This window comes from Oncorhynchus kisutch, linkage group LG3 (assembly GCF_002021735.2).
Source record: "Oncorhynchus kisutch isolate 150728-3 linkage group LG3, Okis_V2, whole genome shotgun sequence".
NCBI lineage: Eukaryota > Metazoa > Chordata > Actinopteri > Salmoniformes > Salmonidae > Oncorhynchus > Oncorhynchus kisutch.
In genome coordinates, this window is record NC_034176.2 from 70,953,786 (window position 1) to 70,970,271 (window position 16,486).

The 16,486-nt window shown below is 44.7% G+C and overlaps 1 protein-coding gene across 2 annotated transcripts in view; it reads left to right on the top strand.

The window, feature by feature from the left end:
- The window catches only part of LOC109873155 (synaptotagmin-7-like), a 116,875-nt gene that overhangs the window by 69,888 nt on the left and 30,501 nt on the right, over positions 1 to 16,486 (top strand). For both annotated transcript variants that reach the window (XR_004206752.1, XM_031813195.1), the window contains exons 5-6: positions 6,831 to 7,184; positions 9,986 to 10,111. Coding sequence is in view for 1 of the 2 variants with exons in the window: in XM_031813195.1 (XP_031669055.1) it covers positions 6,831 to 7,184; positions 9,986 to 10,111 (480 nt within the window). In the remaining variant the exon portion in view is untranslated. The remainder of the gene's footprint in view (positions 1 to 6,830; positions 7,185 to 9,985; positions 10,112 to 16,486) is intronic.

Here is a 16,486-nt window from a genome sequence, read left to right on the forward strand (position 1 = left end):
GCCGGACATAGACTAAGAGCTACATGGTGCACAAAGTATGTGCTTTATATTCTACACAAGTGGCTCATTTGCCAAACAGTAGCTCTGAACCCAAGGCATAACCTAATGCATATGTCCCGGTAAAGGTCATTGCTAAGGTCAAATATAATAGTCTAAAGGGGCCAAATGGCATTAGTAATTGATGTTATCCACATAACATGCACATCTTACATACAGTATCTTCTGTCTTGGGAGAGTTCCGTTGATTGGCATTAGTAATTCCTTTTCCTGCAGCCAACAGGGTCTGAAAGGTAAAGCTATTTAGTATGCATTGTTGACCATGCAGAACTAGATTAAGTTGTACAGGGCTGCTACTAGGATGTTTCTACTTGCCTCACCTTAGAGGTGACTGACATCAGTATAGGGATGGCCAGGCGTGAGGTCAGCCTTGTCTCCCTCCAGCCCTCTGATCTTCATCTCGGGTGCGTCGCAAATTTGACCCTATTCCCTCTGGTTAAAATTAGTGCACTACATAGGGAATAGGGAGCCATTTTGGGATACAGAAGGGTGTTGTCTCTAGTGGTGTTACCAGGACAGATCAAATATTAATTGGATGGAGACACTAATAGATGCAGATCATGTCTGAAGCTGCCCCCCACTATAAACACTATAAACACACTATTCATTATACTAGCCTTTCCCATCTGGACACATGAATATGTAACATGAATCTTTAAAATACACACAATATAGACATACATAAACTGAACATACTGAAACTGAACATACTGAAACTTTACATACTGAAACTCTACATACTGAAACTGAACATACTGAAACTGAACATACTGAAACTGAACATACTGAAACTGAACATACTGAAACTTTACATACTGAAACTCTACATACAGAAACTGAACATACTGAAACTGAACATACAGAAACTGAACATACTAAAACTTTACATACAGAAACTGAACATACTGAAACTTTACATACAGAAACTGAACATACTGAAACTTTACATACAGAAACTGAACATACTGAAACTGAACATACTGAAACTGAACATACTGAAACTTTACATACAGAAACTGAACATACTGAAACTGAACATACAGAAACTTTGACCTAAATGCCAACATTTACCTATATACCAACCAACCAACATTTGAAAAGCCCCCTATTCCTTACAGCCCTGCCAGCCTCACTAACCCTTAACCTCTAACCCTTCACCTCCAGCCCATGGAGTGCTACCATGGAGACGGACAACCCTCAGACCATCTGAGCAGAAACCCTTTATAGATCCCACTCACACAGCCCAATATCCACCTTTCCACTGAAACCAACCAACTAACCAACCATCCCATAATCTTAAGGGTATTAACCGAAAACCCATTGCCCTCCCCTCAGCTCTGTCATTGAGGGTTGACCGTTGTTTTGGGCTTTTGCTCCTAGTTTTTGCTGTTGTTGTTTTTTTGTCACATTCTATAGGAGTCCTGTGTTGTTCCCTAATCACCTCTCCTCACTCTCGTTGTGCCTCGTGGTTTTGTGCCACCACCACCACCACCTCCACCACCAGGTGCTATAAGGCTGCCTCTCCTTAGTCAGACCACCTGAGCCCTCTGGACACACCAGTTACTCTATAGCTGTACAGTACAGTACATTAATCACTAAAGGCTCTAATGTCATTGATGTTTTTCCTGCGCTGAGAAAGTAGTTTTTTAATTTAATTTTATAGCTTACCAGAGAAAAGATAAAGAGGGGGTTTATTCTCAATGGGTGTTTTGTCTTTAGAGTTCATGGGCTGTGAAACAGTGAACCTGCTAGGATCCATTTATAGCTTACCAGAGAAAAGATAAAGGGGGGTTTATTCTCAATGGGTGTATTGTCTTTAGAGTTCATGGGCTGTGATACAGTGAACCTGCTAGGATCCATTGATCCCTTTTTGAGATCCAGTCAAATGTTTGCCCTTTTCACCGTCATGTTACGAGGTCTTGAGCAAAAGGGATGGGAAGCCCTGTGCATAAGCTACATATAACTTACCTTATATCTCCCTAAATGGTCAACTGCATCCCTACCCCTACCCCATGCTCACTGTAGAACTGTTGCAGGCTGGACGCACATATTCTCTGTCTAAAGTGTTTTCCCTCTCGGCCAGCAGCTGTGTTCTGACTGTGTCTGTGTGTCTCCACTGAGTGTAGTGACCCTGTAGTGAAACTGTGTCTCGTCTGTCTGCTGTTGTCTCTGTGACGTTGTCTAGGTTACGGCTGCTTGTGCTGCTCTGGGCTACGCGGGAGAGGAATGAAGTGTGTACTCAACAGATTCACTGTGCTGATTAACTGCTATACACTACAATGTATTACTAGATGCTTTCGAGCCACTCACTCCAACAATGTCATTACACACAATCAAGCCTATCTGTTTCATTTAACGTTGTAGTTCCTACTGTACTTGATAACAAAGTAGATCAACTGTTTCTTTTCAAATGTAAAGAGGCCATAGATAACTTACATAATTCAATGATCATGACCCCCTCAGTTTTATTGCAAACACCATGAAGTCCTTGATAGAATAATCCATTTGGTCATGTATATTTAATGTGCAGTATAAAGTACAGCTGCAGAATGGCCAGTCAGTCTAACTGACAGGTACTCAAAACACAGCCAGCATCTGTCTGTCTCAGTCCCACTGCACCCAAACACACACCACTCTGTCACTCTTCCCATCTGGTTCAGACAGACAGACAGATATATACAGTGAATCTCAGCCCACCTCCCTCCTGCTAACCCAGCAGCAGCACAGCATACTGACTTGCTGGATCCTCACGGCTGGCTGCTACTCCTCTGTATTGGAAACCTGTAGGTGGATTGATAACACTACCCCCATCCTAATGCTATTCTGCTGTGTGGTTCACTTTCCGGGTTGTTCTTCCTCACTGATTCTACTGTTACTATCCACCTCTCTCTCTCCTCCTTCTGTCTCTCTCTACTTTATGTCTGTGTCTGTCTGTCTATCTGGTGCCCCCTGTCTCTCAGTGGGGTGGAGAAGGGGGATGGGGGCGGGGCTGGGTGTGGGAGCGGGGCAGGTCCCAGTCGCAGTGACAGCGTGAGAAGCATAGTGACGGGGCTGGGCCCTGGCAGCAAGGCTGGGCGCTGGCAGACGGTCCAGAGCCACATGCACTCCGGAGGCCTGAGGCCCAGAAAGTGAGTGACATGAGTGACACGGGTTGGCTGGGCATGAGGTCACGCATGGGGGTTATTGCTGAGCAGCGCAGAGGCATGGAATGGATGGTTTGGGGGACTGCAGTCAGAAGCAGCAAGGCTTATATGTGATATATGCGGCATTTGGAAGTGCAGAGATTTATGAAAGGAAGAATGGATGGAAAGAGGGAAGAAACTACTGAAGGAAATAATGAGCTGAAAATGTGAGTGCTTGTACTGCCATTTTCTGATACATGGGAACATGTTGTCATGGTAAGGCTCTGTTGACTAAAGAGAACATCCTCTCTCACAAACAAATACCAAAAGTTACGCAACGTCTGCCACTGCTTCATCACTGTATTGGACCACAAAAGATCTACTTTTGAATTGGAATCTTATAGCATGGCCGTTCTTAAGACGCCTGAAACTCTCCTCATGTACACTTTTAGAAAAAAGGTGCTATCTAGAACGTAAAACGGTTCTTTGGCTGTCCCCATAGGAGAACCCCTTTGAAGAACCCTTTTGGTTCCAGGTAGAATCCTTTTGGGTTCCATATGCAGTAGAACCCTTTCCGTAAAGGGTTCTACATGGAACTCTAAATGATTCTACCTGGAACCAAAAAGGTTTCTACTTGGAACTAAATGTGTTCTCCTATGGGGACAGCCAAATAACCCTTTTTCTCTAAGAATGTATTACCATTTTAACACTTTCAGTCAAAATCCAATTCCCTCTTTACCTGCCTTTTTTTTACCTCCCCCTCCTCCTAATCAAATCTAACTTTTTCCCCATTTGTGGTCTGTAATTGGTTTCTAATTTAAGGTAGCCATGTGTGTCTGTTTCTGCTGTAAGATATGTCTCACTCTCCCCTCTCACTACCTCTGCCCCTCCTCAAGGCTCTTTAATTACAAATCTCTCAAGGTTTTTAGTTAGTTGAATTGACTTTCTGGGTAGGAGATATCTGAGAAGCCCTCCTTAAGTTAGCAGGGGGAGGATACAGGCAGCCGATAGAAGGACAAATAGCCTGCTTGTCCATTTGAATGACAGGGTAGGTAAGTAATTTACTATACATGCAGAGAGACAAATTAAATATCTATTTGCAGTTGAATGTATTCAACCTTGGACAATAGAGATATTGAAATAGTAGAGAAATGTACAGTGAAAGAATTAGGTGTTGAGCTGGCTACGTACGGTATGTGGGTAGGAGCTGTAAAAAGCCTAAGACAACTTTATGACATAGGAGAAATGTATTTCTGTGTGAATTGGACTCCCAGATGTCTGGCTGGCCCTATGCCACGTATTCCATCCAGATTTATTGATGAATCATTCTGTCAGTTATGACAAAAATATTTGTTGGACTGTAAAATGTAGAGCATACTGCAGCTGATGTGGAGCATACTGCAGCTGATGTGGAGCACACTGCAGCTGATGTGGAGCACACTGCAGCTGATGTGGAGCACACTGCAGCTGATGTGGAGCACACTGCAGCTGATGTGGAGCACACTGCAGCTGATGTGGAGCACACTGCAGCTGATGTGGAGCACACTGCAGCTGATGTGGAGCATACTGCAGCTGATGTGGCGCATACTGCAGCTGATGTGGCGCATACTGCAGCTGATGTGGCGCATACTGCAGCTGATGTGGTGCATACTGCAGCTGATGTGGTGCATACTGCAGCTGATGTGGAGCATACTGCAGCTGATGTGGCGCATACTGCAGCTGATGTGGCGCATACTGCAGCTGATGTGGCGCATACTGCAGCTGATGTGGCGCATACTGCAGCTGATGTGGTGCATACTGCAGCTGATGTGGCGCATACTGCAGCTGATGTGGCGCATACTGCAGCTGATGTGGCGCATACTGCAGCTGATGTGGCGCATACTGCAGCTGATGTGGCGCATACTGCAGCTGATGTGGAGCATACTGCAGCTGATGTGGCGCATACTGCAGCTGATGTGGCGCATACTGCAGCTGATATGGCGCATACTGTAGCTTGGCACTGAATGCATCATTGTTGGAGGTGCAGAGTGTAATTATTTTATTGAAAGACTTTTATATGATGTTGCTATCTATGACCTGCTGCTTTCGTAGATACACTTCTATCTCTGAATCACATTTATTCTTTATATTGTTATATTTTTCTCTTGTCACTGATAGCTTGGAAGCTTATCCCTTTCTTTCATACTTAATGCATCCATCCATATTATTTCTTCCCTACCTCATTCTTTAGATTCTTTATGCCATATAAAAGGTCCAATGATAATACTTTGGATGAGATGAGTGAGAGGAAGGATTTAGGCAGTGGTGATACGGAGAGAGTGGGAAAGCATGATACTGATGAACTTCAATCAAACCAACCTAATGTCTTATATTATATACAATCCAATCAAATCTGATGGCACTTGTAGATTTTCTGGAATGTTTAAAGCAAAGTACACTCATCAAATTTGCTGTAACCGCTATTAGCACATACCATATACCATCCCAAGACACTTCCATACCCACTGACCATTCATATAATGACTGTAACACTCATTCTCACTAACCACAGCCCATCTTCAGTCAACACATTGTCCTGAGCTGTATGTGAGCTATCTGAAAGGCCGTGGGGTGGGGTGGGGGGTGGGGTGGGGGGGGGTGGGGTGGGGGGGGGGCCTCACTGAATCATCACTCAAAATGCTGAAGTATGACTGGTATTAATCTGGTCCACAAATCCCTCCCCTTCGGGGCCTGCCTCTGGTGCTCTCCAGTAGAATTACTACAGCGCTGTGGAGCTAGCCCAGGGCCCACTGAAGAGCACAGTCAACACAGCCAAAGACTGTAAATCCTCCAGCGCTGCACTAGCCTAAGACAGAGGCTGTTTAGCCAGAGCTTACAGTACTCATGAAGGGCATAAGGGGGAGGGTAGGGAAGCACTATTAAACTAGTGTAAAAGCAGATGGATGATTAGAAAGACAGAGAGGTTTCAGGGAAGGGAGAGGGTTGTTTGGTCAAATTAATGGGTTGAACTGATGGGTAAGGCAGGCAAGATGAATAGAGCTGACAAAGACCAGTTGACCTAAGAGAAGCAGCATAGTGTGAGAGTTAGCTAGGAGGCTAGTGTAAAGTCATCATGGGTTAGAGGAGGACAGATGAATGGGATGAAAAAAAGATGGATAAAAGGAGGAGGAAGAGGTCAAGGTAAATCAGGGAGAAAAGTGACATGAAAAGGGTAAGAGCAGTGGATGAAGGAAAATAGAGATAAAGGCTGTTAGCTCCTGTTTGGTGTTGGGCTGAGCACTGTCAAAAACACAAGCCTACCCACAGACTGTCAGACACTCACATACAAGCATCTTCTACAACTGTATAACTGCTGCTGAACTGATTTAACCTGACAATGCTCTATCTCCTGTTTTTCATCTCTCCATACCCTCCTTTCTCTATGTTGAACTCTCTGGGCCCGTCCTCATTTTTGTTCCCTCTGGTACTTGTATTGTACTCACACCATCACTCTCCCTCTGTATCTCCTGTTTTCCAATTATGTATCTCTTCTGTCTATCTCTCTGGTTACCACTATCCTTCTCATCTGTCCCTCTCCTTCCCTCGTCTCTCACGTGCAACTCCTGCAAAACCCTTGTTACCCTCTCTTCCCTTGCTACTCTGTCTGGTCAGTTTTGGGGACCCCTCCCTCTCAGCCGCCTCTACTCTGGAGCACATTCCATCCTCTGCAGCAGCCCGTCCTCGTCCCCTGGTGCGACAGCAGAGTCTCCAGCAGCCTCTCAGCCACCAGCCCCCTCCGGGCCCCAATGACCCCCCAGCCACCTCCCAGAGCCTGGGCCAGCTGCACACAGGGCCCGGAGGCGGGGGGCACCGGGGAGGCCCGCGGGGGGTGCGGGGGAGTCCGGCGGGGACAGGTGCTTCCCGGTACAGAGGAGCAGGAGGAGGACGCTCCAGGTCCAACCCAGGCAGCTGGGACCACATGATGGGACAGATCCGCAACAGAGGACTGGATGTCAAGTCTTTCCTGTGAGTCTGATCTGGGAATGTTCTAGATTCTGCTCTTGGTTCTATTCTGAACCTGTCTGCACTGTCCTCTGTCCTCTGTCTTTCTCAACCTCACTGTGTTGTCCTTATTATATCAATTCTCCCCCTTCTCCTCGGGTAATTGTCTTAAAGAGTTTCATATACTGTAAGATTCACTCCCAAAATGCCAAGCCTAAGCCATGTACTGTAGCTGTAATGACATATATTAACTTCTTGTCTTTTGGCATTACTTTAATATGTTGTGTAATTGATGCATTGTTCTTGGTTATCTGTCTGTTGCCCTTTAGTGCCTTAGTGTCTGTCATTATCTTTGCATAGGTCACACTTGTCTACCTGAGGGTAGGGGACAAACTATTTGAGCTAATAAGTATGCTGCAGCTGCATACCATACTCTGAAGTGTGTGTGTGTGTGTGTGTGTGTGTGTGTGTGTGTGTGTGTGTGTGTGTGTGTGTGTGTGTGTGTGTGTGTGTGTGTGTGTGTGTGTGTGTGTGTGTGTGTATCACATGTATAGCCTGTGTGCATCAACATAGGTACAGGGGTTAAGCAGCAGCATGTAGAAACTACACTGCATTGATCTTCTGTCTACAGCATCATTACTCCCACGATGGACTGTCACTATTAGATACAGAGAGAGATAAAGCTAGAGAGGAGTAGTGTGTGAAAGACAGAAAGAGAGGGGGTATAGGATGAAGGTTAAACCCAAGGAGACGAGGAGGAGTTGTTGAGGTGGAGAGAGAGTTAAATTCACTGTGTGGATATGGATGAAAAACAACCACTTCGTAATTCAATTTAGCTATAACTTTAACAATATTCTATGATAAAGCTAAATGTGCCTAATGTACCACTAAATGTACTTTTCACCATACACTTTATGGTTCCCAGAATAATTAGTCATCAACCACTGTACAAAACAGTAACATTAATTTTTTTATTACCCTGCAGTTAGCAGTACTTCAGTACTTCACAGACCCCTCACATATTGCATATTGGAGAGAGTAGATCTACTGTAGGTGGAGGAGCGATCTGGAAGCCAGAATCTCCTGACACATTTGATGCTGTCACCGATTTTCCAATGAATCGGTTATTGAAATGATTGGCTGGGGATGAACCATTTGTTTGGTAAACAAAACATTGATTCCTTTTCCTCCTGTGTGTGTGGACGATGATGGATGTCTGAGGCTGTCTAGGGCAGCCTGCGGACACCCCCGACCGCTCTGCCCTCCACTTGAGTCTCTCTGGCCCATTAACACAGGCCCCAGACAAGTGACCGCCTCACTGAATCATCACTCAATAAAAGCAGGGCAGATATGTGGAACATGGAGGGAGAGGTGGCCTTGCCCACAGTCCCTGTAAACATGAATCTTTCTGGACTGGGACCAGGCTCTGGTGGATGGGAGGATGGGAAAAGGTGGAAAGAGCTAGGCAATGGAAAGATCTAGGCAATGGAAAGATCTAGGCAATGGAAAGATCTAGGCAATGGAAAGATCTAGGCAATGGAAAGATCTAGGCAATGGAAAGATCTAGGCAATGCGGACTGTCTAATTGTTATGATTTTCTTTATATTGCGGATATGCAGAGATGCAGAGAATGAAGTTGGGTTACTTTTTCTCCAACATTGTGACCTTCCATTATAGAGCTTTGCTTTTGGTACCAATGAATGAATCCTGCACAAAATGTGCTTTTTTTTCATGAGGAATGATATTTGATTTAATGTGAATGAAATGGTTTGGTGAACTACCACCTTGGATAGTACTTTATTTTGATCATCATGATTTAGTGACTGTAAAGAATGTGTATTGATCTACTTGGATTTTAAAACACAGACAACATTTCTGTTTTGTCTGCTTCGACTCAAGAGATAAGTATGGTTGCGTTAATCTTTTTGCAGGCGGTCGTGTTCTTTTGATAAATGTCATTTTGAGAGAGAGGGAGGGAGAGAGAGAGACTGTAGAATGGCAGAAATAGAAATTACATGAAAATAAAATATTTGGGTCAAAGATGGAGGGAAAGAGAAACTGCTATAAGAGGGAGGAAAAGAACAAGCAGGATGAATGCCAATACATTTTTACATCGTGATGAATAGCTGTATGATGCACAGACTCCATGTGTCATTTAGGCAGCTGGACATGGAGCAAAACATCCTCAGCCTCCTCACAGACTGCACTAAAATATGATAACTACTACTATTAACTACACACTACGAGTTTGTCCCCCAAAGACAATATATTGTGATATTCTTGTGCAAGAAGACCGAAGATGATTAGAGAACAATGAAGGTCAGAGTGGGTTTTGTTGAACAGGGGTCAGGAATGTGTTTTGTAAAGGCCCTGTGAGGGAAGGAAGAGAATGATGGAGAGAGTTAGACAGGACAGGGTTCAGAGAAACAGTGACTCACAGCTTTACACAAACCGGGGAAGAGGATCCCCTAGGGGAAGCTAAGGGTGTGTGTGTGTGTGTGTGTGAGCAGAAGTGTGTGAATGTTTGCTTGTTAAGAGCACTGTGTGCCTGGCCCCTTTCAGACTTCAGCATACTTCAATATGACTAAAGCCTGTAACACGGTATGCTTCAAAGCTCACAGAAAGTAAACCATCTGTGTCTACAACAGCTTGGGTTCAATTAAATGTTTTAAGGGTGAGGTTTTGTATCAATCCAAGTGATAATATGTAAATGTTTCACCAATCAATATCACTTTGACCTTTCTTTACTCTTTACAGTTTTTTTTGAACTACCTGTCTCTACCCTCTCTGTGCTCGTTGTGTGTGTGGGTTGTTGTGTGGAGCAGCGAGGGGAAGATGGTTGTTCTGTCTCTAGCGATCGGGCTGGCTGAACAAGATGACTTCGCCAACCTCCCAGATCTACAGGAAGCTCCAGCGTGCCAAGAAAACTCAACTCCACCGGACAAATCAAGGTATCAGCCAGCCTACGAACAAAAGAGTGAAAGGAAGAGAAAGAGAGAGAGTGTGAAAGAAAGAAAGAAAGAAAGAAAGAGAGTGAGTGAGTGAGTGAGTGAGTGAGTGAGTGAGTGAGTGAGTGAGTGAGTGAGTGAGTGAGTGAGTTGAGAGATAAAGCCCTGGTGAAATGAAATAAGAGAGATTGAGGGAAAATAGTTGGTGTAGACTTCTCAGCAGTGTGTGTGATGTTCAGAGCAGATCCTTGTGGTCCAGTTTTGAAGCTGCTGTGTGATTGGCATGATACACAGTGAGAGGGAGCCAATAACGACCCAATGGGGACGCTGTAATTGGATGTCTGACAGAAGCATCTGATTGGTTGGTTTCAGTGTCTTGCTGCTGTGAGAGTCCTGAGTTAGTACATTAGTATCAGGATTGGATATAGTCACCCTGAGAAGGTAGCAGGAAGTAATGAGCTTTATTACATATTCAACAAGTTTCTGCTCACCTTGTCTCTGATCCCAGGCAATCAACCATTGCCCAATTCCCTCTCATGATTGAAATAGGAATTAGCAGGTAATAACACTAGAATGTCCTTTCATCAGCTATTAACTATGTTTCTACATCCTGTCCCACTTCATTGGTCCTAGCCTTAGTCATGTTTGTTTACTTTTGCCAGTCGAAGTCAGCTTTGGCTTTTTTCCTCAGTTTTTCCATCTTTCCTTTTTCATGCTCCCTTGTTCTTTTCATGCTCCCTCTCATCCTGCCTCACCCTTGTTAGCCTGTTTGCCTCCCACTCTTCCTCGCCAGCTCAAAGAGGGTTTGATCTGCGTGTCTCCGTTCCTCAGCAGGGAGCACGGTGGGGGCGGACTCATTATTCTGGAGTGTGGTCCCCCCGCGTGAAATGCCTGTCTAACCCTTCTTCTGCCACCGACTCCATATGCATTCCCCAACAGCTGTCAGAGACAAACACGTTAACAGGAAATAAGAACCAGAGCAACTCTTGTGGTGAGCAAACAGCTAGATAGGCTGCCGTGTTATCACCTAAAACGTTCTCAGGAATTGAGTGCTCTGCTTGCCTCCTGTCCCTCATGGGTAGTGGACTGTACATAAATCCCTATTATTGGGTAAGGAGTCCTACTGTGTAAGGTGGTGTAGTAGTGAGTGCTTTTATATGGTAGCGTTCAGTACATTTCTGTGCCAGATGAGCTCTTACATTCATCAGACGATAGTTCGTTTTCACTGAATTTTTCTGATGTAGACTATTTTGTACGGCATCTTATGATTTCAATACCATTTGTAATGCCTCCTGGAATTTCCACATTTCCTTTCTACTGAGTTCTAAAAGGAACAAAATATGAACGATGGTAGATGGAGTTCTGTGCAGTGGTCAGAATACATATGAATCTTGTTCTGAAGGAACGTTATTGTGCTGTATTGGCCTGTGGGTTTGTCCTGTCGTGGTCATACTAATCGTATTTCACGGTCATGCCACGGTTATGACCTGTTCAGCCTTGAAATGCCTACATTGCAGTCACGGTGTGGAGGCACGCATGCATGCTCATCTTCCCCCTCTTCCTGGCCGGATGCCTGTCCAACACCCGTCTTTAATCAAAGCGATCTGGTGCGAGGCACAGTCGCGTGGGCCAACTTGTCTAGTGTCCTTCCACAATGAATAACCACTTTCAATCATCATCTCTGTCCATCTCCCAGTCTCTCTAGTTACCCTTGTGTGGGTCCCAGTGCCCCTGCCTTGATGGATCCCAGCAGACTGAAGATGATGGAAATGGATGATGTGTGTGTGTGTGTGTGTGTGTGTGTGTGTGTGTGTGTGTGTGTGTGTGTGTGTGTGTGTGTGTGTGTGTGTGTGTGTGTGTGTGAGCACACATATGCTGTCAGACAAAGAGAGAAGCCTTTGCTCTCAGGTTGCTAGAGAAATGTACACTCACTGCCAAAAAGACAGAAGTATTCACTCAAAGAGAAATGGAACCATTCAGATGCCTAGAAACATACAGTTCAATGAGATTAATAAATACACATACAGGATCAGATGAAAGGGTGTAAACTGACATTGACAGACAAAGCATATACCCGCTGTCCATACACACACCTTACTGTATATTAGAATAGGATATCCTTGCATAGACAGAGAAAGGGTCATTGGCAGAGAGGGAAGGTCAATCATTCTCTCAAATGGAGAATATGTTCTGCTGCATCCGTGAAACCTGTCTTGTTTATCCCTGTAGAACCGAGTACAACGGAATATTATCTATTTCGGGCAGAGAGGGAATCTTTATTCAGATGGATGGAGAATGATATGCCTTGGCTCATTCTCAGGAGACAGGAGTGTGCACTCAGATGCTTAGAAGCAGGTAATCAAAGCTTCGTGAGAAGCATAAACTAGAGGCAGCGTAATCTCTGTTCCTTTTGCTATGGCAGCTCAATTAGAAACGAATCATAGTGTTACAGCACAACTCTAAAGCCAGTGATAACCAAGCTCTATCCACAAGGAGATGAGGGAGGAAAACAATGAAATTATCCTGGAAGTCATTTGTATTTATTAGTAGTCTGGAAAAAATTGTGCTGAGAGATTTGTGATGCTCCACAAAGTAGTGTAACCCCAATGTTGTCTGACTCTAAAGCATGCTACTGCAGCTGCTTCTATTGACCATTGTCCTGTTCTCTGACGATACCATTCTTACAGATATGATATCTGATCCAGAAAGTGTTTGTATTGTAAAAACTCGGTCCAAAGGGTGAGTACAGTATTCTGTAGGCTATACCTTAAATCTGGTTATTGAAGTTGTGTTCATTGAGTCATGCACTGGTGGCTGAGGTCCATTGTGTCAGAGGCCTTAAGCCTCACGGCTGACTGGAGTCACTGGACTAACCCTCCCACCAACATGCAGTAGCTACGGAGTTTTATCATGGCAGCTCGATATCATTACCATCTCCGAAATAAACTCTGCTGTAGCATGACAGTGCTAGCCCCCAGACACGCAGACACACAGAGAACACGTAAATAAGGAGCTCAACGCTCCATGCTCTTTGAGCCTGGACCACCAACTCCTTGGAGCCAAAGTTTCTTCATCTGGCCTGTAATCAAACTGAGTCAAGCCTTATAATTACTCTTCTGGCTTGGCAACGGTCTCCATGGCCGCCTCTGGAGCTAGCTCAGGGTAACTTGATTGGCTGGGAACAGCAATATAGGTCAGCACAAAAGAAACATTTTGATAAAATGTCAGATCTGTCTCAGGAAGTCATTCACCAAGCCTTGCTGAGGCGTTTGAGTCGGAACACAAAGTTGATTAAAGGAAAGCACAGTTATATAATCTGATGGAAAACAGTGAGAAATCCGCTTCGGAAGTCCTGTGTGGAAAAAAGCGCAGCATAAATTCACCTTAATCAATATCTAAGTGAGAAATGACATCACTACCATCTCTTTACTTTATTAGTGTGTGTGCAATAAGAGGGAGTTTAAAGATCAGTTGAAACATCTACCAGCATTCACAGAGGTATCAACCAATCAGGAAAACTCAGAAGTATTCAAACAGCAGTTAGCTGGACAACATATAGTAGATGGCTCCATTAGTTGTATTAAGCTGGAGCGGAGGGAAGTGGCCTGCTGATTTGCACTGAGTGGGCTGACACCAGAGCTCCGGCCTCATCCTTCACAGCTTGGGGACCTGTGCTTGTGTTGCACTGTATGATCAGCATGCCCATATACTGTATGTTTATGGATACAACTCATCTCTCATGTTTTCATCACTCCACTCCCTCTCCCATCATTAGAACCCACCCCTCACTCCCACTCCACCTCACCTCCATCTCCTCCCTTCATCGTGCTGCCCTCTACAACACCAACCCCGCCTCCTCTCAATTCATCTCTCCATCTCTCATTCTTTGTCACTGTCTCTCTCTGCCTCTCATGCAGTCTCTCTTCCTCCCTTGATCTGATTGATCTATTAACCCTTTACTTACCTTCCCTCCCTTTGTCAGCCCTTTCTTTCCCTCCCTCTACCTCTCTATCTCTTTATTCATCTAATCGTGCTTCCCCTGGGGGTGTTGACTGGCGCTCTGATGGGATGATGTCAGAGCTCTGGTCCTCTGTCAGGGTGGATGACTGTCTGCCCAGGCAGCCTGGCTGGGTTACATCTGCATCACTGCTGAATATCACAACAGGGGAATGAGATTCCCCTGTGGGCAGCACACACACACACACACATACTCTCACACACAGATATGGAGATGGCGAAAAAGGAGCAGGGACACATAGACGTGTCTAACGTGTTTTGGGCTCAGCCTGTTTGGGGACCTGTATTTGATACTTAAGCAAGTCAATTGTTTTTGCAGTGAAGCACCACCGTTTCTCTTCAATAATACTATGAAGATGCTCATATCATGCATATCTCATGGAGGCGTGCCTGCTATGAATGGTATTATCAAGAGAACACAGAAAGGTGTTCTGCTCTACCAAACTCATAATTTCCACCTCCATATAACACCATTAACTCTATTTAACTCCATCTAACTCCATTAACTATCCAACTCCATCTATATCAAGGCACAAGGCGAGACCCAAATGCAGACACATGGGGCGCATGGTTGGAGTCTTACAATGTGTATTAATCTAAATGGGTAGGCAAGAGAATGGTCGTGGACAGTCAAAAAGGTCAAAACCAGTACAGAGTCCAGGAGTTACAGAGTGGTAGACAGGCTCATGGGTAAGGCATGCAGAATGGTCAGGCAGGCGGGCACAAAGTCCAGAAACAGCCAAGGGTAAAAACGGGGAGGACTAGAAAAAGGAGAATGCAAAAAGCAGGAGAACGGGAAAACCGCTGGTTGAAACATACAAGACTAACAGGAAACACAGGGATAAATACACTGGGGAAAATGAGCGACACCTGGAGGGGGTGGAGACAATAACGAGGACAGGTGAAATAGATCAGGGTGTGACAATTTAACTCCATTAACTCTGTCTAACTCCATCTAACTTCATTATCTCTATCTAACTCCACAAACTCTATCTTAACCACACTTAACCAAGATGGCATAGCAGTTCAGACGTCTTTTGTCCTTGTCTTGTCGTGTCCTGTATATATATATATATATTTACAAATTTTTTCACATACATTTTATTTTTATTTTCCATCAACTCATCTTCAAAACACTCTCCTGCAACCCGCCACACCAATTTATATTTATAAAAAATTATTATTTACCTAAAATCTGTAATCCTCCAAGAAGCTAGCCAGAAACTCCAAGAAGCTAGCCTGAAACTAGCCAGAAGCTAGCCAGGAGCTAGCCAGAAGCTAGCCCAGAAGCTAATCCAGAAGCTAGTTCAGAAGCTAGTTAGCTTCTTTACTGGCAAATCGTTAGTATTCAGCTAACCACGGTTTGTGGTCATCAGCTATCCTTTAGCTCGAAAATCTATCGCCAGTTTTGTACGGCGCGGCTCGGAACATACCGGACCAATTTTTCTCTCCATGTCCCTGGATTTCAACTGCTCTCTGGACATTCATACCCGGATCTCACAGCTAGCTAGCTGCTATCCGTGTGACTATCGGCTTTCGTCGATTCCGGAGCAAACATCAATTATTCCGGAGCTAGCCAGCTCCGTCAATCACTCCTGAGTCCCATCAATCACTCCTACTGCCTATGCGGAGCCCCACCGGGCCCTCACACCTGGACTGCCGACGTTATCTACCCGAAGGAGATCTGGCTGGCTCCTCCGTCGCGACGTTACCCGAACGCCCATCTGCGGCCTGCTAACCGTTAGCTGTTTTACCGGCTGCTATCTGAATAGACAATCGGACAATTTATTTATTTTTATTATAATTATGTTTTCTTCTTGGGCCTGTATAACTATATCTATTGTTTTTATTTTTGTTGTTGTTGTGTGATTTGGATTAATCCCCTCTACCACACGGAACCCCACTAATCTACTGACGGAATGCAAGAGGTGGCTAACAACAGACCTCCATCCTATGCTAGCTTGCTACCGATGGCCTGGATAGCTGTCTAAATCGCCGTGACCCCCAACCAACCAATCTCCACTCACTGGTCCCTTTTGATCACTCGACTAAGCATGCCTCTCCTTAATGTCAATATGTCTTGTCCATTGCTGTTCTGGTTAGTGTTTATTGGCTTATTTCACTGTAGAGCCTCTAGTCCTGCTCACTATACCTTATCCAACCTATTAGTTCCACCACCCACACATGCAATGACATCTCCTGGTTTCAATGATGTTTCTAGAGACAATATCTCTCTCTTCATCACTCAATACCTAGGTTTACCTCCACTGTATTCACATCCTACCATACCTTTGTCTGTACATTATACCTTGATGCTATTTTATCGCCCCCAGAAACCTCCTTTTACTCTCTGTTCCAGAC